The following is a 23,282-nucleotide window of genomic DNA, read 5'->3' as shown; positions in this document are numbered from 1 at the left end:
ACTAGACTAAAGGCTCAGCTTCTAGCCACACGCTAATACAGTCTTTAAAAAATTATATAAATTTTTTTGCAAACTAAATATTTACTGTATAACACAGAAGATGTAACAAAAACTTTACTGCATTTTAATTTATGTTAGTAATTTGCTTTCCTTTAACTGCATTTATCTTAGGCTAGCAGCCAGGTGGCTGAGATTAACTATCCACTACCACTCTCTGAGCAAGATCTACTTTATTAACACAGTGCCTCTCACATGACACAGTAACGAGCATGTGAACTGACACTTTTTCCAGGTGATTTAAGTACACTAAGATTCCTCAATGAGAAGCATCCTAGAAGTTCCCCTCTTTTCCTACTCCCTGATGCAATTAGACCCCTTCTTTCCAGTACTCTATTTTATTAATAGAGAATACATAGACCTAGTTTCGCCCAAGGCCTGCCTGGACGAAAATTCACACCCTCTGAAATAAAAGCATTTCTTTTGTTTTTTAACTATTTGAAACTGAGAGTTTCCAAGCTCTCAGCACCAGCTGAGCTCACAGAAACCAGAACAAACATCAATTTAGAAAACAGCACCCTGCAAAACTAAACACTTACAAACATTCTCTGAATTATAGGGCAGGATAAGATGACTCATGCCCTCCTCTTCTCTTTTGTGCAGCTGGTTAAATGTATACAAAGCTAGAGTTGAAAGGGAAGCACTCTGTCATACAAACACTTTAGCAAGGGCATCTGCTCCTGCACTGGCAATATAACATTTGGAGGGATGGAATGCCACATCATGAATGGACTCATCAAATTTTTTGCGATGAGCAGTAAATTCTTGGATGCAGGTCTTGCTTTCAAGATTCCACAAGCGAATCGAACAGTCATGACCTAAAGAAAGGGGAAACAGTTTTCTTTAAAATTCTCATGTCTGCCACCATTATGAGAAAAAGAAAACGAAATCTGAATGTACTTACTGCCAGACATCAAATACAAGCCATTAGGATCAACAGCTAAACTTGTAACTGCATCTAAGTGAGCTACCATGGAGTGGATCAGTTTTCCTTTAAAAGAAAAGATTTATTTAGGTTATTTTCTGCAATTCACTTTGTTATCTGTATTCACTGCTTTAAACCCTACCACAGCTCATCTTATAAATACAAGATCTTGTCCCATGATCGAATCATTAAAATTACGCAAGAAGTCATTCTTTTAATGTTTACAGACTCAGGAGAGCCACAGTACCAACATCACCAACTTTGTTAGACCTTTGTTTTTTGCGTGCAAAACCACAGTGAAGCTGCAATCACTGTGCATTTTAAATATCTGCCCCTTAAGTGAATTAAGCGAGTTCAGGAGTAAGATCTTGACTGGGAAGGAAGACAGGGGCAGAGTATACTAATAAGCAATGAATATAAACTACATAAGAATAAGGGATAATTTTAGTCAACTCAGAGAGAATTAATGTTCTATTACTGCTTATTATAATTACAGTAATGATTTCACATTAAAAGTAAAAAATCATGAGTCAAATGTGGGGGTTTTGTTGCAGAAGATAATAAAACAGAAAAAAAAAAGAGTGGCTGTTTCCTCTACTATTTATTACAGAACTACATCATCAACCAAATCAGCTATTTTCAGCTTTTTCCTCAGCTTCCATTGGGTCCTTTCACCTCTTCTTATTTAACATACATTTGGGGAGTGGAAAACTTAAAATCAACAAGAATACTGAAAGATCTCAATTTATCTTTTAAGACAGTGTGACCTGGAAGCAGAGAAGTCACAAACGGAAGATTATCAGGATTCACAGTCAGAATACCAGATTAATACTACCATTCCTATCAAAAAGTCCTTTAAAACCTAAGAGATGTATAATTCCACGTCTCAGTGCGACTTTCACGACAAATTAGAAAAAATATTATAGGCTGTCCGGCTGTTTCTGCAGAAGTAAGAGATTTGGAGAAATACAGCGGATCAAATTGAGCGGGAACTTCTACCTCCACGCCATCAGACAGAGGTCTTGGAAGCACTAAAGGAATGCCAGAGCTTCCTGCTCTCACATCAAAATAACACAGACAACACAATAGAAGAAACATGAACATAAGCACATGAACATTTTAAAAAAGCTTCCTTTTCTGTTAAATATTGATAAACCCCATACATAAGGCATTTTAAAAGAACAGACAGAGAATGACGCAGATTCTTTATCACTGTGCCAATGAAGTTTTAACTGGGCTGGCAATCTTTCGGCTCTACTGGTGATGAGAAATTTCTGTTTCAAAGGATATACAATTCTTAACATCCCTCAGCATTTATGTGAATAATATTAATCATGATGAAATTCTGTTCATGTTTTATGTTATACAACCACTATGACTAGGACCTGCTGAAAAGCTGCATACCTGTATTGTTGTCGTAGAATTTGATGTGTCTGTCTTCATGAGCAGTGATACTAATTGGAAGAGTTGGATGGCTGATGACTCTGTTTATCTGACAGGAGGAACTGACTGCTAAGAAAAAACCCACACTATCAATACATGTAAATTGCTAAGTTCTTTGAAAGATTGCTACTAAGAAATAAATATGTAATCAATCTTATCTGCAAAACAATTCTCACCTTTATATAAGGGAAACTCTCAACTAGCACCTTATGTAATGTGGTTTACTCTAAAATACTTTCCAAATTACACACACACAGGGGCATATATAAACCGTATGTATGAGTGTAAATACAAACAAATAAGGTCCAACTTTTGGCCATGGTTTTAGATGGGCGCATCAGGCAAGAATGTGAAGCCAAAAACTGAGTGAAAATACCTTTTTTGCACTTCCCCACCTCCACATTCCTCCTCTGGTCAAGCCAAACTTTCTTCATTACACACAGACAGTACAGGAAAATTAACATTGCAGGCAGCATGTTTCCAAGCAAACAGGATCCTGTGCCCTCATCCTTACAGAGCAAAACCCACCTACTATTACTTGATACACATAGATTAAAATTCTTATTGAAGAAAAGGATGCTAGGCTATTCATAAGAGAGCTATTTTCCTAGCCTTCAAGAATCTTGAAATATCATATATATATACACACACAAAAAAAGTATAGGAGTTTTTTTGATTAGAAATCTAGGCATTTCTGTGATGCACAGACTAGTGCAACACTGGTCTTAAGAGGCATAGATTACCACAAAAAGTGGCCACTCCAGAGAACATCAAAATACAGTTATCTCCTTTCATGTGGGAGTTGACTGTTTTTAGTTAAACTGCTGCCAATGAACACTCCCATCATCTAATCAAAATTCTTACTAAAATAAACGAAATAGAATACTACTATAGGATCACTTGCTAACAAGGAGGTAAAGACTTCAATTTACGTCATTCTATAAAAATCTGAACCTTCAAGTAGTGAGTGTCAGCATCCACAGGACAGTTAAAAATTTATGAAGTGTAAATTAAGGAAAAACACATCCATATTAATAAATCCCCTTAAAAGCACATGAGACTGCATCACATCCAGCTATCCTCACAGTTTTAAAATGCCAAGCAGAGTGAGGCTTATATTGACCAGCGTAGTCCTTAAGTGGTGGTGGTAGAGCATTTCAGGTGACTCATTTTCCTCTGGCCTATTTCTTGTAGAAATAATTTTTTTTTTTTTTTTAAATATATGTAAGCTTTATAGTACTTCTACATAACTAAAGATACTAAACAGGGACTGCTGGTTACCATACTGCAGTCTCATTTTCTTAAAGGAATATTACTGAATTACCGTAAGGAGGAGGAGGTGAAAAAATAGAAGAAAAAAAAAAAGAAGAAAGGTAACATCCACTGAATAGATAACTGATTTAGGACTATTTTTTCAGACAGGAACAAAGATGTGGGTTAAAAAAAGAAATCCTGCACAGCAAAGAATAATATAAAGAAGGGAGATGGCACTTTCCATTCCCTCTTATAAAATTACAGTCATTCAACTATTTTAAAACAGACAAGCAAACCCAACAAGAAGGGCTTACTCCCTTTTAAAAATATAATTAGACAGTAGAATTCACTGACACAAAACTTTTAGGGTAAAAAAATTATCAAAATTTTCAAAAAGACCAAACGTTTATATTGTTATCAGGTTACCACTTTGGCCTGAATATGAAACCTCATGCTTCAGCTCATTCTGGTCTTTTTCCTAATGCTGGGGTGAAATAATTTACTGATAGCAAGCTCCTTACAGTTTCCTCTAAAACTTCTGATATGGGTTGCTGCCATGATCCAAGGCATTACATGGGACTTTGTAAATACTCTTCCACTGAAGCTTTGCTTTTCTCCTACAGTAAAACTTCAACTAAAGCCCAACTGCAAATAAGCCAAAAGTGAATATAAAACTTAGAAAAGGGATACCTCTGAGGAAAAATAAAAAAGAAACCACACACACACTCCCAAATTTTTAATAAATTCAACTTTAGATTTTCCTGATATTACCTCTATCTTGCAATTTTGGACTGAAGAGAGAATGGAAATCTTGAAGCTGCAATGATCACTGGGTTCTATTAGTTAAAAAAACCTGTGCTTTTCCTTGTGCTATTGTTCCTTGAAGAGGAATTCAGATAGCGTGGGCTTGTTTCTTCTACTTTCTTGCAAAAGTATGTGCACTGTTCTGCTACTGAAATACCCACAAGGTCTGTTGTAGTAGTGATAATTTGCTTTTACATCTCAAAACACAGCTTGTAACATAATTCATGCTATAATGTATCATGACACTCCATAATTGTTTGGAAACATTGAAAAGACTATCAACAGTATCAATCTTAAACAAGAAATTATTTTGTTTCCGGTTTGTTTTTTTTTTTTTGATACATACTAGTATCTACACTGGACTCCAGGGTAAGAATTCGTTGCCGTGTCTCCATGTTAAAAATGCTAGTGTGTCCACTGTTAAATGATGCTACCATGAGGCTTGGGTCACTGCTCACAAGATCTACTGATGAAGGGATTCCCATTTCTAGAAAACAATGTAGAGAACATTTTCATAAGATTTAGTTGGTGTAAGGAAAACAAACAAAAAAAACCCCAAAAATCCAAATCAGTAAGCATTTTAGTATCAAAAGGGTCATGATTATGAAAGGAAATGTTACATTTTAAAATCTACATTATACCAATCTAAATAGATTGCCCTGCATGATCACTATTTTAGTCCTATTTTTCTGATATGCATATCAACAACATTCTTTATTAAGATGCTGTATCCAGAACTGCAGCTGGACAGAAATCTACTTGAAATTAAAAAAGTAAGAACACCCTGCCCCCTTTTCCTTCCTTTAACTGTAAGAGCAATTTTCAACCAAACCTCCATTGCATCAAGTAAGAGGACATGAAATTGAAGTGGTAAAGTCATTAACATGACAGATGATTAACATTATTATTAACCTGGGCAAATTCAGAGCTTAAAAAAAACCCCAAAGCTTTCCAGGTCCAAATTTTACATGCTGACACTGTCAGCACAGGAAGTTACATAAATACAATATAAACTCATATTACAAATGAGCTTCTTCCATCCTGCCTATTATGGTATACATCCGATCTCCTTACACTGTAGCAATCTGAACACTGCAGGACAGAAGGCCAAATCAGCAGAGCTTGGGTACAGGAAATATCCCTTAGAATTTTTCTCCTCGAATGTCCTCTTCACCACTCGTTATGTGAAAGAACAACACCAGCTGCAACAGATGCCAGGAGGAGGAGGAAGTAGTACAGAGTGAGACACTGAATGTTAAGCAGCCTAATGTCCATGGATCCAAGTAACACAGGAATATCATCACCTCTCTCTAAACCTAAGATTCATGCGAGAAATGTCTTTCTTGGACACACAACCTCAGGAACATTACTCAGGAATGCTGGTACTTCCCTACAGGTACTCAAAAAAAGCCAAAAAGGATTGGTGTGAGAAGAAAACATGTATTGTTTCTGAAGTGACCTTTTGTACCACTTCCATGCCTGCTTATCTGCAGCTTCCTGATAAGCCTACAATGGTTAATCTAAAGGACTTAAATGATGACTGCTAGATATTTTAGAGAGTTTGCTCAAGGTTCTCAATGAGCCATAGGAAAACTCAGTTTCAAAGGAGGATCTCTGAATGTCACAACTGTGTTCCATTCCAGTTTGGAACATAAAAAACCCAAAGATTAGCTCTGTGAGGCAAGACTACTCCCCCTTCCCCCTTAATTTAATAATTAAAACCAAACCCAAACAAACAAAAAACAAAACAAAAAAACCAACTAACCAAACAAACAAAAAACCCAAAACAAAACAAAAAACACTGCCAGGAAGTTTCCAAAGTAGACAGGTAGGCGAGCTGGCAGCAAACCAGTTATGTTTTTCACAGAACCCTGCAGACCTTTGGAAACATAGTTCTGCCAGAACTAAAATACATGAAACATTTCTATTTTGCTCAGCCTAATTTAACTAAAAAGTAATGGCAGATCTGACCAGCTTTACACCATAATTCAGTAAGTGTTCAGTGGCATTCTCCAGGGGTCGGTATTGGGACCAGCAGCACTGTTTAACATCTTCATCAGCGACATGGACAGTGGGATTGAGTACACCCTCAGCTGTGCCAAAGACACCAAGCTGTGCGGTACGGTCGATGTGCTGGAGGGAAGGGATGCCATCCAGAGGGACCTTGACAGGCTTGAGAGGTGGGCCCGTGTGAACCTCATGAAGTTCAACAAGGCCAAGTGCAAGGTCCTGCACGTGGGTCAGGGCAATCCCAAGCACAAATACATGCTGGGCAGAGGATGGATTGAGAGCAGCCCTGAGGAGGACTTGGGGGTGTTGGTTGATGGCAAGTTCAACATGACCCAGCAATGTGCGCTTGCAGCCCAGAAAGCCAACCGTGTGCTGGGCTGCATCAAAAGCAGTGTGACCAGCAGGTCGAGGGAGATGATTCTCCCCCTCTACTCCACTCTCATGAGACCCCACCTGGAGTACTGCGTTCAGCTCTGGGGCCCCCAACATAAGAAAAACATGGACTGGTTGGAGCGAGTCCAGAGGAGGGCCACGAAGATAACCAGAGGGCTGGAGCACTTCTCCTATGAAGACAGGCTGAGAGACTTGGGGTTGCTCAGCCTGGAGAAGAGCAGGCTCTGGGGAGACCTTATAGCAGCCTTCCAGTACCTGAAGGGGGCCCACAAGAAAGCTGGAGAGGGACTTTTTACAAGGGCATACAGTGATAGGACTAGGGGTAATGGCTTTAAGCTGAAAGAGGGTAGATTTAGATATGACATAAGGAAGAAATTCTTCACTATGAGGGTGGTGAGGCACTGGAAGAGGTTGCCCAAAGACTTACGGATGCCCCATTCCTGGAAGTGTTCAAGGTTGGATGGGGCTTTGAGCAACCTGGTCTAGTGGAAGGTGTCCCTGCCCATGGCAGGGGGGTTGGAAACTAGATGATCTTTAAGGTCCCTTCCAACCAAACCACCCTATGATTCTATGATTATGCCGAAGCTTATTTTGCCTCAAAGTTGTTCTGAAGAGTAAGGAACTGTCTCGGTTCGTGGGTTGCCTTTAGGACCACCAGCTCTAAGAGAGTTTGGCAATGTGAACGGGCTCATTCTAGAGCACTTACTCAAACAGCAACTTCAAGAAATTAGGCTCTAAACAATAGGAATTTGATTTGTGCATGACATTTCATTAACTAAATCCAAACGACTATATTTTTTCAACTAGCAGTGTTTAGGATGACTAGGTTATTGGTATTTAGTTAATGTGCGAACTCAGAAATTCAACTGAAATCTCTGTGTTAGAGACACAAGGAACATGATCTAAGAAGGTACAATGACACTGGCCTGAGCTGAAGCAGTAACTACTCCAAACTTCTGTTGGGGGAAGAAAAGGCTTTTTATTCCGGACAAACCAAAAGCAAGGGCCTAATGGAAACTCAGCTTGAATCTGAACTATGGAGTTGATACATTATACTCCATGGTTCTAGTAACATCAGCAGATCACCTGCAGCAGTTGGCTTTTAGATGTGTGTGACTGTCCCTCTGTGTGTAGGTATCTATTCAGCTGGTGTCAAAGGAAAAGGGACCCAAAATTTACTCTTCCAAAAAACATTCATAAAGATATAAAATCCAGTAAAACAAGAAGGATATCTATTCAGTAGCCAAAATTATGGCAGTCTGCACAGTGATGCTCATGAACTTTAAGGCAGGGCAATTTTCTGTACCTTGATTATCATTAAATATATTGAGAGCTGGAGCAATTTCTGTAGCTTTCCATAGACGTATAGTGCCGTCTGCTGAACAGGACAGCAAACGCTGGTGTGCTCCACTGTAAACCAGACCCCACACTGCATCGGTATGGCCTACAAAAGCACCTCTTAGAACAGAAGGATCTGTGAACAAAACACAACAAACCACATTTCAAAACAAAATTTGAATTAAGGCAATAGTTCTATCCTGGTCTGTGTTTATGGACCAACCTTAAGAAGCTAGTCCATAAAAAAAACCAAGACCAATCAGGTCATATCAATATAGAAGTCTCAGTTATTCTTGTATGAAGATGCTTGAATTTCATGAGCATATGTGGCATTCAGTTATCCAGTTTACAACTAGTGGAACAAAACAAAGTTTCAGCAGAAGGGACAGTATCAAAGTTGGCAAAACACATTTTGATTTTAAAATTCACTTTCAAACAGCCGTTAATGGCACATCAGTCCCTTTTTTCCAAAAGCCACCTTTGAGGCCAACCGCATCTGAAGCTACGAGAAGTGAAAAATGTTTTAAAACACAGACACAAAGCTGACATCCATTCAGATCTGGTAGATCTTACTGAACTGCACCTTTTTAGCTGTTTGCAGACAATATTAACAGCTTTGGTCTCAGACTATACAACCTCTTTTTATCTCAACTGCAGAGATTTGTTGAAGAAAAGAACATTAAAATACACATTTACTGTACTTGCCAATTATCAGGTTTAGTCCTGTAATTTTTCAATCTAGCTGTTTCTCAAAATTGTGATGAGATCAAGGCCCTTTTTAAGAAAATGACAAATGTTATCTTCTCATCAACCAGCATCAGTATTACAAAAATTTTTGTAAATTTTACTGTTACAATTTTACAGTTTACAATTTTGTAAAAATTAGTTTTACAAAAACCTTTTACTATATTTTTTACTTTACTTTGTAAAGTAAAGCCAATGTTCAATTTTCTCTTTTAAATTTTCAAGGAAGTATTACCTACAAATTATACTATTTTAACCACAAAACATTAATGTCACTAAGCGTATCATTTCACTGGTGTGTGTGTCAGCAACGTACCATAAGAGTCATAGGGGTCGATGTTCGGGTTGGTTGTGTTCCAGCCATGAATGAGGCCATCTGTTCCCCCACTGTAACACTGTTCACCATTACTGCTCATCACCACACAGAGCACTGGTCCACTGGAAGAACCGCCCCCAAAGAAATGTTGACTATTAATATTTCTATTATGTGTCAACAGAATCTTCAATTTCCCTGTTAGATACAATTCACTTGCTGCACAGATTGCAACAAAAATTCTGCATAGTCAGATTAGATGCTACAACACTTCCCACAAAAAAAAGCCTCTGCAATATTTGGTAATGTAACTACAATCAGGACAATTTAATCATTATGCACTTGAAATATGAAAAGTGTCACACTTTTAAACTATAGGCTTTGTTATTTTGCATAAGCAGCTTTCTTCCCTTTTTTAAAGATCTACAGCTCTTTCACTAAACCAGTTCAGCAGATTTTAATTCACTGCAAACAGCTTCATTCTACAGATTCACATATCTGACAAAAAGGCAAGAGCTGCAATGACGAACAGAACACCTAATTGAATTTTAACTGTATAATTTGTAGATTTTTCTTTTTAACACTGTGGTGTACCTAGCTCCAGAGATGATTAATTATGCAGCAAGGAGATGAACATATGTAGGTATTTTCAATAACATGGGAACTAAAAGCATCACATGAAATCACTAGTTGACAAGGTGGAAATTACTTTTTAAAAAAATTCTGTGTCTGCCTAAAAATCACATATTTCTCAAAATATGACAATGTTTCTCAGAAAATACTCACTTATGTGCTCTGAAGGTATATATTGGCTCTACATCAAGAGAAGCACTCCTAAATGAAGTACAAGAAAATGTTAATATGTATTTGATGTTACACAATGCTTTACAAAAATGTTCCAGAATTGTTAAACTCTTAAAAATCACTGCTACAACTTTTGAAGTGTTTTTCCCACAACTTCCTCTCCCAACATAGAATCACAGAATCATTAAGGTTGGAAAAGACCTCTAAGATCATCAAGTCCAACCATCAACCCAACACCACCATGCCCACTAAACCATGTCCCTAAGCGCCTCATCTACACGTCTTTTAAACATTTCCAGCGATGGTGACTCAACTACTTCCCTGGACAGCCTGTTCCAAGGCCTGACCACTCTTTCAGTAAAGAAATTTTTCCTAACGTCCAGTCTAAACCTCCCTCGGCGCAACTTGAGGCCACTTCCTCTCGTCCTATCGCTGGTTACTTGGGAGAAGAGACCAACACCTACCTCTCTACAACCTCCTTTCAGGTAGTTGTAGAGCACGATAAGGTCTCCCCTCAGCCTCCTCTTCTCCAGACTAAACAGTCCCAGTTCCCTCAGCTGCTCCTCATAAGACTTGTTCTCCAGGCCCTTCACCAGCTTCGTTGCCCTTCTTGGACACAATGATTTTTCATATGTCCAGGAATTCTTTGCATTCTTTCAAAATATGATAGGATTTGCTTGGTTTTGTTTTGGTTTTTTGTTTAAAGACCTTCAAGGTAGAGAGTCCACAAACTCTCACACACCAATCAAACCAGTAGGTAGGTACATCAATGGTGGGGAAGGAGTGGAGAGCCGTCAGTATCACATGGAATATATCATTAAGTGTTCCCAATCCCTATCAGAGGATAGGATACTTCTGGATTTAGTAATGACACCTTGTTTTTATACCAATGCTATAGCACAGTTACAAACCACCTCAAAAACTGCTGCTCTGGACTTTACCAATCAGGTGGCTATTACAGACTGCAGGAAGACTACATGCTTTGCCCAGTCCTCCTAAAAGGTATGATATACTCCTTTACTATATTAGCCCTGCTAAGAATTTGCTCTCATTTCTGCAAATCCCCAGCAACACGCAAGAGACAGTGTACAAAGGAACCTAGCAACACCTCTGTCAAAGTTTAAAGCTGTACACATGTATATTCATATATGTGTATACATATATATGCATATATATAAATGCATTTTTATACATTTATATACACATGCAAGCACACTAACAGGCCACATCCAAATATTTTCACTAATAAATTAATTTGCCATGTTTCTACAAGGAAAATATAAAAAAGTGAGCGGTTTTCATTTTCACAAACAAAACACATTCACAAGTACGCATGGATTTCTTCTGGCACTCTTTAAAAGTCTCAATACTTCTCTCAGAGCTTGTTTTCCTACTCTTAAATTCAAGGAACAATTTACACTAACTCCAAGGGCCATCCAGTGAAGCGGCATCTACAATTTTTTTTTCTTCATAAATGAAAATGTTTTTTGAAACAAAGCAAAAAAAAAAAAATCTTACTTTTTTGCTGGGGCTGTTTTTTGTAAATTCCACATTTTTAATGTATGGTCCTCTGAAGCTGTTATTAAGACTGGTTCAACTGGATGAAAAGCGAGACCTCTTATTCCATCAAAGTGACTTCTTAATGTGAATTTGGGGTTCCAAGTCTTTCTCAATGCATCCTTATTGTTTGCTATCTAATAAAAAAAGAAATGCCAAACTTAAAATTAATCTGGAAGGCACAAGGAAAGAAAGAAATCAGAAATTTAGTTTGGCATTTTCAGAAGATGTCAAATTACCTCACCCACTTTTCATAACAACCTGCTCTTGAGCAACAGTCCATTTAACACTGATCAGACAATTCAAAATGAGAACGAAGATAGATGTATTCCACAAAGGCAACAAGTAACGTATCCACAGTAATACATCTTCTGCAAATCTGAAATACTCCAGATACTTAACTGTCTGTTAAATTACACAATTTAAAAGCCGAAAAGTACCTTTCTGACTGATACTGCTGTGAACTCAGTTTGGTATTTGAAAGCTTATCTACACCTACTGGCTCATTCATTAACACTGGGCCTGACTCAACCAAACTGTGGTCCCGGAATATCCAAAGTACCACTGACATGGCATCTCTGAAGTAAAGATCTAAGAGAAACAGAGAAGCGTCTAGCAGCACAGAAAGGAACACAATCTAACTTATTCACCTAAGGCAACACAAGCTCTGTAATAATGCAAGACAAGTAAAGCTTGCCAGAAAAAAAAAAAAAAAAAAAAAAAAAAGGCAAAAAGGACTTGGCTACACACTAAGAATATAACTGGCAAGCAATAAGCTATCATATATACAGACACAATTATTTGGCAATAAATGCATTTTTAGCAGATCCAAAAAGAAAGCCCTTAAAAAAATAACAGTTACTTCAACATTGCTCCTCTGAACAAATGTTGATGTAAAATGCTGAACAGACTTTTATCACCCTGTCAGTCAACACTGTCATAGTTAAATTTACCTTCCCATAACCACTGCTGATGGTGGTTATGCAAAACCAGAAAAACAAACAATTGTAACTCAAATATTGATGATTTCATTATGTTGAAAGCTACAGATAATCCCAAATAATTTAGTCTCATTAAGCGCAAAGAAGAGACAACTGTTTTGAGCCACTTCAAGAATCTACATTTTATTCTGGAATGTGGGGAGAAAAAAAACCCAAAACACTAAAAAGGTTTAAGAACAAAAGTGCTTTTTCTTAAGTTTTGTTACTTCTGGATTTAGTAATAAAAAATACGCTTCAATTAAGAGGTTCTATAGATTTTAAACAATGAGAAAGGAGTTGTAACAAACAGCAGGTTTAGTCTCATCATATTTCTTAGTAATTACGTACTGTCTGCTCAGGGAGACAGCTCAGTTTCTTTGCCAGTTTACTGAGCTGAGTTGGCTCAACAAGGGAACAGTCAAACACTGGAGCTGGTGCAAGGATGGGGCAGGACTGCAAAGTTAGCAGCTCTAGCAGATTTTCTGGAGATTGGCCAAGAAAGTCTCAGCAAAAAGGGTACAAGACATACAGAGTATTCACAGATACCTGGAGAGGAATTTGGTTGCCTCAACCCAGGCATCTAATGCAGATTAGGTGACGGAAGGAACCCTGCCTGCCCTCCAGCTGCCATACCAGCAGCACAGGTCCCGTGTCACATCTGCGAAAGCCACACAGACACCTCAGACGGCCTAACAGTGCATGCCAGTTCTGGCAGGATAATATTCTCCATTTGCTTCTCATTCATTTAAAGATGTTCTTCCAAAGGAGTCCAAGATGATTAGCTTATACATTGGGAAGTAAGGGCAGTCCCAGCCAGCAGACCACACCAGTGGCAGAGGTGGAAATAGATCCTAGCCCTGATACGCCGCCTCCCTGGCTGCACCACCATCACTCCTCTTCACCCACCAGCCCCTCACAAGCTGTGAGAGGCTGGGTTACTAACTCGGAAGCCAGCCTCGTCGTCTCTTTCCCCACTAAAATACAACAGTGAGGTAGTCTGAGACTTAAAAAGCAGTGGCGGGGAGGGGGGAGCAGGGAAGAAAGGATGTTCAACTCCAAAATTAGCACCTGATCTGGATTTGCCAGTAATAGTAAATATTTGTGTCTATACAGACAACTGGAAAACTCCAGAAACAGCAATGATATGCAACCAGGATTATGGACAATTCTCTTGCTCAAAGTTGCAGGAAATCAAGCAAGAGCCTACTGCAAAGTCCAAAACCTCCAAGTCAGTACACAACATTAAATGTAATGATTGTGTAGTTCAGATACTCTTATGTACAGTACTCAGTTTATTATCATTTTATGAAGCTTCCTAATCTACCCAGATTAGGGAAAAAAACCAGAACCAACTAAAGTGAACATTTGTTAAGACAACGATGTGTAAAGAAAGCAAAAAGAAAAAATAAACTTAAGAGAGTATTGGCTAGCAATCTGGGAAATTTCATCTTGTTAGATATTCTAAAAATTTACCCACAAAAGGAAAATTTTCTTTTTTAAGTAATAAATTCATAATCTCCATTACCAAGTAAAAACCATTATTTAATTTACAGACAGCCAAAGCAACATGTAAAAACTTAAACTGGGAAATGAAGTAGGCTAATGCTGCCGTGTTTTAGAAGAAAAGAATCCAGTAAAAGTGTCAGTGGGAAGAAAGGGAGTGAAAATAGGAAAGTGTCTGCAACTCTTGAGAGCAAATACATTTAAAGACTGATTCACATGAAATCTTTCCACTTCATTCTTCATATGATTCAAAATTGACACTTAAAAAAACATACTAAGTTTCCACTAATCCTACCTGATTGACATTTGGCAGTCCAAAATAAAAACAGATTATATTATTTACAAGCTAAACTTCCAGTGAAATTTGAAATGGAAAAACTAGCCTTTCGTTTTGCTTCAATAAAGAGCACAGCGACAAGAGCAAGGAGCTTTGTAAACTTTTTTTTTTTAAAATTGTCAGCACTGGAAAAGATAAGAGGTAAGGTAAGCATGACTATGAATTCCTGATCACAGGACTTCATAAAGGCATTTAACAAATGAACAAACAGAAGTTAATATTCTCAACAAGCAGAAAAGGATAGGGGTGGATAAAGAAATGCTAGATTCCATAAATGGAAGCTGTTAGTTCAGGATATGGAGACATGGACAAACACTATAGTTTATACGGGCACTTGAACAACGAAGTCAAGCAGTGAAAGCATTAAGCTCCTGTACAGATGGTTTAGGTTTGTCATGTCCTCTGAATTTAAAAATTCAGCATGGAAGTTTTAGGTGTAACTGTGAAAGAAATTAAATTTGTACACCATCTTACCCCTTTTTGGAGACAAAGTTAGGGAAGATTAGCAAAAAAATGAAGATCTGAGCCCAGATTAGGAGATAAGGATAAAATACTGAATTTTAGCAGAGATGTTCTACATCATTGCAATCCTGATGATTCACAACACATCACATGCTCAGAAACTTGCTATAGTAGTAGAGCACACCTCTGCAGTGTCACTCTCAAAGTGTGTGTGAACTTTTAACTATGTAATTTACTGCTTTACAAGTACATACAAGGGTAGAACTTCAAAGTAAGGACCTGCAGGTTATTTCTGAAGTCTCAGATTTGATTTGTGATAGTAAAATCCCAGATGGTGATTACTTAAGAGTCAGATTTACTGAAGGGTATAACTCCTCCCCAACACGCAATACTAAAAAATCATCTCTGAAATCCCTCAACCTTGACAAAACTGGACAATGAAATAGCAAGATTAATCTGAAGTTGACAGATCACAAAGGAACAGATGATTAAAGTAATACCTGAAGTATCTTTTTCCAAGAAATCAGAAATACAGACAAAAATTGCATATGACTGCAAAGAAGCAATTTTAAGAAAGATTTTTCATAAAAAGTGAAAGAAAAAGAAGCCATAGGCTACACACATAGCCACAGAAGTGGTGGCCACAAGAGCCTCCTAAAAAGTCTCTGGTCCAGCTTCCCATCTGAAATGAGACTATTGCCCACACCAGGTAAAGTAAGCCACAGCTCTCCCCCAGCCAAATCTTGAACATCTCCCAGGAGAGGGATTCCACAGTTTCTCTGGGTAACTTGCTTCAGTACCATCTCCTATGTAACACTTTTTCCCCTAATGTCCAAACTGAACCTCCCAAGCCACAATTTGCTACTGTTTCCTCTTGTTTTAACACCAGGCACTATGGAGAAGCTTGGCTCTGTCATCTTTGTAAGCATCCTTCCAATATCTGTAGGCTGCTATTCAAGCACCCCTTAGCCTCCTAACAACTGAACAAGACTAATTTGCCTCAACATCTCCTCATCAGTCACATGCTACTGGAATTTCTCCAATTTCTCCACAACCCTCTTGAAGTGGAGGGACCCAAAACTGCATAGAGGTATGGCCTCACCAGAGGCCACGTAGAGGGGACATTAACTTCCCTCAATCTGCTGACCATGCTACTCCTAATTTTGCTCAGCTCACTGGGGTTACAAGCATCCAGCTGTATCACTATCACTAATTAAATCTATTTTCAACTTTCAACTCTTTGAATGACACGAGGCAAATGAGAGAAGGAAAGGGGCTTGCAGAGAGCTTCAAGGCTGCTGTGTATGGGAAGAACAGATATGTCAAGTAAAAATGTGTGACATCCTTTGGCAGCATAATTTTAACAGGAAAATGTTTTCTGCTGAGTGTACACACATGTAACTTGCATCTGCGTTCAGCAAGTAGACAGTAGGATCTGGAGTTACCATTAATAACCACTTACATCGTAAGTCAGTGAATCTGCCTCATTGGCTACTGTAAGGCCTGCCAGTTCTCCAAGACCCAGCTCATTTTCAAGGGCTTCATCTGTTCCCATAATGAAAGACTTCCCTGAAGAAGGAGGGAATGTTAAAGCTTCCACTGCAAGGAAAAAAAAAAAAGAAAAATCCTGAAACATGGCTTTATACAACGTTGATTAATAAAAGCATATTTTCCACTTCCAAAATACTAAACATCTCTCAAGTAGCTGAGGGCAAAAAGATATAAAAGGATGCATAAAAAAAATAGCCATTCTAAAGATAATCACTGTACTTAACAATAAACAGTATCCTCTGAACGTAATACTTACACTTGACGTGTGCATGACTGAAGACAGTAAGTGTCATTAGCCACAGGAGGGAAGAATACACATTCACCCATATATAATGCAAAAGTAACACAGAAAAGCTCAGGCCCTTCCCCAACTCCGTTATAAAATATGCGAATAGGCTCTGGAGAAGTAGCAAAAATGTAGACAAGAATAGCTGGTGGGAGCAGCTGGACTCCTCCTTCCTAACACTGTATCCACATACATCCAAAAGCATGTCTACAATGAAGCTGTTTACATGCACTCCTATCTAGCAATACAACTGGAAGCTGAGAACTCATCACTACTTGAAAAATCAGTTTAACTACCAAACAAGTTAATCAGCACTGAATTCCAGGTTTTTACTAGCAGTACCCAAACTTACTAGTTTACAACTCTACAGCATGCCTATAGGAGCTCCAGTCACTGTAACATAAACACATCCGTAGGCAGATTCACTAGAAATGGGAGGATCAAAGGCTAAGAGGAATACAGTTCACACACTTATACCACATAAGGCTCTGCATCAAGTGGTACGACTCGATAGAAGCTGTGCCTTTACCAACTTCCCTGTACAATAACTCTCCAAGTCTATACATCACAAAAGGGGGACTGCACAGATGAAAATGTGTTACCTTCTGGACACAAGAGACTTCACTTAATTTTATACACCTCTTGCCTCAAATTACAAGGGTTTTTCAGTAAATTACATTTTCTTCCCCTTTTAGCTCCACGGTAAATACAAGCCTTGGCAAATACTGTTGCTACCAGGGAGAGAGAAAAGGAAACACCATCTCATTCTCAGCATCTTATTTAGTCTAACAGCACCAACACCAAGTTAAAACCAAGCAAACTATGGTTTACAATGAATAGCCTGATCTGTTCAGGCTGCTTCCCTCTTGTCCCGAAGGCATCAGGTTCAATTGCTATTCAATTCCTCTCCAGCCTACTCAGCACAAACTCAGCCAATCTTTCCATGGTCTTTCCATTCCACACTCATCCCTCTATTGAGTGTCCTGTTTGCTTTTTATTACATTTTACAAGCAAATAAAAGCCCTTCAAGCTCTGCCGTTTGATTAGGTCTCTTAGTTATTATCTTTTAATCACAAATATCTCTTACCTTCTTCACCCTGAAGCCTAACTACCATTCTCTTTTTCTCTCTTTTGAACTTATGATGTAATATTCCACTCAACACGCAATACATACAGGATATCAAATTTGAAAAGTTACTAGAATAGAAAAATTGTATGCCAAAAATATCATAGAGTCTCAGATTTATAAAGGCATACACAGCTAATAGTTTCTAACACTGAACTCAGACTGATAACAATCAACTGTCCTCTTCTGTTTTTGTGAGAGTCCATCTGAGTCTCTGAACTAAAAAACATATTCTTGAAAGGACATGAAAATAGAGCTCTGCTAATATGGCTCTCAGTACATGTGAGAAAAGTTAGAAAGGAAACATTCAACAAAAAATTCCTCCACTTCTCAAAGTGTTGCTAAGTCACCTCCTTCTTCATAAAGAAAATCACTGAGCATATAGGAGATAGAACTACTGAGATCTTTGGTAACTATGCCACACGCCAGGGCTTTTTATGCATCTTAATTATAACTTGGCTGACCTACTTTTTCACACTCACTGAAAGACTGCTAAGTGAAACCCGTGTTTTGCTCATTTTTCAAAAGACAGATTTACCATTTAAATAAAGAGCACGTGATATGATCTCCTACAAATTAATACAGCCTAATATATTTATTTTATTATGCTGCATATTATAGCAATTCAAATGTTGAATCAATAGATGATTTGGTAACTTTCAGACATAATACTCATGAAGGTAACCACATGCCTGATTGCAAAGATGCGTGGCTTTCCATAATTGGACTAGCCTCTATAAAATTTTTTTTTAATTTTTGGAACACATTATGGAAATTAATACATTGGCAAGCTGTAAGGTGTTCTGTATGATTCACTACACAATCACCACATGCATTTAAAAGCTATATCTAGCCACTTGCGTTTACCTGTAGAGCCTCTATCCTTGCACTTAAAAAAAGAATGCAAGGATATGTGTGTGTGTGTGTGTGTGTGTGTGTATACATACATTTAAAATTATGTTCATGGGGAGAAAAACAAATGCTCTTATGTCCTGAGAGTTTATGTTCCACACAAACAAAAGCAAGTGACTTAAGATCCTCATATTACAAAGCCACCAAGTGCCAAATGAGTTTTTTCCATCACGTTCAAAGGTATTCAGCTAAGACTTTACCTAGGTAAGTGTCTTGACCTTACCAATACTGACCAGAGGGGAGGAATGGGAATGACATTTATTGCACTTAGACAGAATTCATAATGCTAAATCAGTATTTGTAAAGTACTTGGAAAGTCTTTGAGGATAATCTTTAAGCAGAAGTAACTATAAACGTCTACCCTTTACAAAGGTGTATGTACATTTTTAATACTTACCTTCATCCGTCCTGTTTATCTCATGTTCAATGAGCCTTGAGCTACTGGGCCTAGAAGAAGGTGCAACAGATGGCTGTAATGAAGGGAGATCATCAACATCTCTCAAGTTTGCAAGCATATCTTGCAGCTTTGACCTGTTGGGCCCTAACCAGGAAAAAAAAAAATTAAATGGTTTATGCATAGTTCGTGATGGCGCTACTTATATCAGATATGCTACAGGAGCACATGCAACAATGGATCCTACGTTGCATTATAACGTTACCACAGAAAAACTAATGAGCATCTATTTTCAGCAGTAACTAATCATCCAGCATGAAATGAATTTCTTGAAAAGAAAGTGATAGAAGCAACTGAGAATTGTGAACACACAATTTTCCCCACATTTATAAACTCATACTGCTACTTGCATGGGATGCTGAAGAATGCCTCCAACTGAGTCATACTGATTATTAGAATATTTACTTTTCAAAAAAAAATAGCAGACATTTGTGAATATTTTAAAATTTGTGCATCAGGTACTTTGTGCAGCATATTCTTATGACAACATGATTATTTAAAATTTATTTGTGCAGTAGTGTAGTATCGTGAACTATATAATCCAAAAAGTTATATTAAAATATAAATGCAACTGGATTCACTGGCCTACTTCCTGAAGCTATATATGGTGAAGACCCATGCCCTTCTTGACACTTACCTGTGCTTTGCTCCATCATTTTCCCACATCCCTGTTTTGACTGTTTTATATAGGATTGAGGCTGAAACATATCTTCGGTAGTTTTTCCTGTTGTAAGTTTAATTAAGAATGGGAAAATGTCTTACCCATAGTCCATTATGTTTTTTCCTAGACCAGTAAATAATACAGCTATTTTTAAGCAGCTTTAACACAGAAGTGTACTCTAATATATGTATTCTCTCATAAAGCCATTCTATGATTCTATGATTCTATTCTCTTATTACTTCACAGGAGTGTTTACTACAGCCTTGCAAAATCGTAAGTTTACTAATGCAGTTGCAAAGTCCAGTTTGTCCACCCTAACCATAATGACAGATAATAAACTAAATTGTATTTAACTTGTCTGTCACAAAAATATTACTTGATTCAGGAAAACACTAAGTCGGATTTTGCAAGATTGTTTTACTATAGTATCTGATTTATAAAAACCATATGTTACTTAGTAGCAGTTCAGTGTCTAAGTACCATTTATGATGAGATTAGTCACAGAAACAAATTTTGTACAATTTAATGTCAAGATATTTAGTCTCTTCTGTTTTCCCCAGACTTCCTTCCTCACATTCTTCTTCACTACGTGCAGTATCATGAATAGCTGAAAACAGGCTGTGATTCTTCCCGATCTTTCTGCATTGATGCCCTTCCAACGATGGTTTGTCCATGGAAAGATGCTTAATTTCTGTACTGCAGTAAACCATTTGGTGTCCCAAGATCAAACCAATCAAACCAATCCAAAAGGTAAATGTACTGAGCAGTAGTTATATTCATGAAGGAGCACTGGATGTCCAAGTGCTGCCTTACATCAAGAGTTTTTTCTCAGAAATATATAAAACGTTCCAATAATATCTATGTCTATATTAACAATTAAATATTAAGTTTTATTATCAAAAATAAAAAGCACTCAACAGCTGTTCAACAATACAATTTCAGTTTGACTAAGTAATTTCTGCTAAGTTAACCCTACAACTATTTACCCTGAACTACATGGCATGTCTGTGTATTTTAAAAATAACAGACAAGTTACAAAAACCAGTTTCACTGACATCATATATTGGTATGCTCTCTCTATCTTAACTATAAAGAAATTTAGAATCAATTTTGTGAAACATGAACACTTTAGTTGGCCAGCTCAGCTTCTTGTCAGACTTGCAATTAATTTCCAGTAACTTAAATGATTCCAAAGATGACAAAAATATCACTTGAGAAATTCAAAGTATGGTAATAATTTACTTTTTTCATAAAAAAAATTTAAAAAGGAGGTTTAGTTTGTACATTTGATAGCATAATTTCAGCAACATAACCAACTGCTGAGCAGCAGCTTATCACAGTATCAATACAAAAAGTAAAACCAAGTCAGCCTTAATGATGCAAGGATCTGACACTTTTTGCATGGTTATGCATGTCTCTTTGGAAGTGAGAATTTCCTTGGTATTCATAAGCATCTTCCCACAAAGGGAGAAACATCCCTCAAATTTCTTACTGGGCTACATGCAATACTATTAATTTACATCATTCACACATGAATTCTCAATATGGCTAAGATGTTTGAAATGTAGCTGTGAATACAGTGTTTCATTTTAAACACTTAATCTGAGTTCAAAAAGTTTTAAGGCTTACTTATCAAAAAACATCGATTTTACAAAACAGATTTGTATTTCAAGAAATGTAACAAAAAATATAATACAGGGCTAGAAACCGTATTTCAGATACTCATCACAGTTTTTTGTTTGGATAACAATACCCAGCATTTTTAAAGGCTAGTCCCACAGGTATGAAAGTCAATAAATAAATCCTGTGATTTACAAATAAACTGATGGTCAGAGTTGCTTCCTATTTCGAGCCCTGCATAACAAATTACGATGACAGCATGACTTTCATGTTGTGAATGTTAAGTATAAACAGGGGTAGAAATTAACCTGTTTACTCCCTCTGTCATCTAACAGGATACTCAAGACAGTTTCTGTTTGGTTTTTTTATTTACATACCAGACTTTAACTCTTCCTGTGAAACTGGCATGTTTCCAGCTAAGAAAGGATTCTGAAGTCTTCTATATTAAAGTGTGAACTATTAAACCAATGCCTTTTACAATTTAAGTTTCTGAATAACAGAAGTACAATCCATGCTCAAAGAAAGAATTTTTAATTAATCCAACACCTGGTTGGAAGAAGTTATATCTAATCCAACTATTTATCAGATAACTTGATTAACTGTCATTAATTTCAACCCCTGAGAACTGGTGAACGGGAAAGCAGTCAGGAGCAGCAAAGTAAAAGAGTAAGTAATTTTAGGAAAACATTGAAAGAGAGATAGAATTAAGGGTGTGAAAGATGTGGGATTTATGATTTTAAGGTGCAATGTTTTCCACTTACTCTTAACCCCCTTTTTCCCCTTGCGCTCCTTTTTGTATTGTTCCTTGAGTTTGGTTATTACTCCCTGGTCGACATTCCAAGCTTCAGGCATGAGACACTGGTCTTCCTTTTCTAAACAAAGTGAAACAAATGAAACATCCTTTTTCAATAATGTCACCAAGTGATCTCCACTGAAGGAGGTAACAGCTGCTGTCAATGGCATTTGTCTTTTATTTTAAACAGACAGAAATAGCACCAAGCTTGTGAAAGCTGTAAAACTGCTACTCACATTCCACTTCTATTTGCTCAGAATTTTCTTAACAAAAAAATTGAGGTGAAATTTCACATCCTAATTTCTATAACCAAGCATATAGCTGTTCATAAATGTAAGCAACATTTACTTTATAATAAATCAGGACATATTTTTCAGCTTTTTCTTTCCTCCAGGGAAAGAATTATTATATCTAGAAGCAGCAGCTATGTTACTGGTCAACATAACTTCACAACTCAGATGTTGAGTCACTGCATTTCAAATTCTTATTTCATTGTCTTTGTGCTATGCTGTCATTTATAGAAAGCAGCAGCACATTTAAATCATTTTGGAACATAGTATACATGTCACCAAGGTTTGAATAAAATCTTAAAGCACTAAATCCATGAAATTTCACAAAAAGGGGAAGGTCTGAGTTATTAGTCCTTGAAAAAATACACAAAACATTTCAACATGCCTAATGAAAAAAAAAATCCCCACGCTTTTTTTATTTCAACATCTCTCTCAAGTTGCTTCCCCTGTGACATGATACAGAGAAGTATTCTTCCCATAGTACGGTGTTTGGAGATTTTGAACAAAACGTGTTCCAAGTAATCTTGGAATCTCCAAGTAATTTTTTTGCATATATGGAAAGACTGTACTGAGGCAACTTAGAAAAATAACTTGCAAGAGGAGGGAGGTAATACAGCTTTTCCTCATATATATTTATTTTCATAACCATTACAGCTACGAAATTT

At 37.3% G+C, this 23,282-nt stretch overlaps 1 protein-coding gene across 1 annotated transcript; it reads right to left on the bottom strand.

Moving 5' to 3' along the window:
- Positions 1-489: 489 nt before the first annotated feature.
- STRN (striatin, calmodulin binding protein) lies at positions 490-22,406 on the bottom strand (the record flags this gene model as incomplete). The annotated part of the gene is made up of 11 exons (XM_009579514.1): positions 490-875; positions 962-1,048; positions 2,387-2,494; positions 4,830-4,970; positions 8,193-8,360; positions 9,285-9,406; positions 10,068-10,115; positions 11,604-11,779; positions 16,387-16,523; positions 19,197-19,340; positions 22,296-22,406. Coding segments are annotated over 11 exons (1,412 nt in total), but the record flags the coding sequence as incomplete, so codon positions are not given.
- Positions 22,407-23,282: the final 876 nt, after the last annotated feature.

The sequence above is a fragment of the Fulmarus glacialis genome, unplaced genomic scaffold (genome assembly GCF_000690835.1).
Source record: "Fulmarus glacialis isolate BGI_N327 unplaced genomic scaffold, ASM69083v1 scaffold43646, whole genome shotgun sequence".
Taxonomy (NCBI): Eukaryota; Metazoa; Chordata; class Aves; order Procellariiformes; family Procellariidae; genus Fulmarus; species Fulmarus glacialis.
The sequence above is the reverse complement of the archived record's forward strand: the minus strand, read 5'-3'. Positions and strand labels throughout refer to the sequence as shown.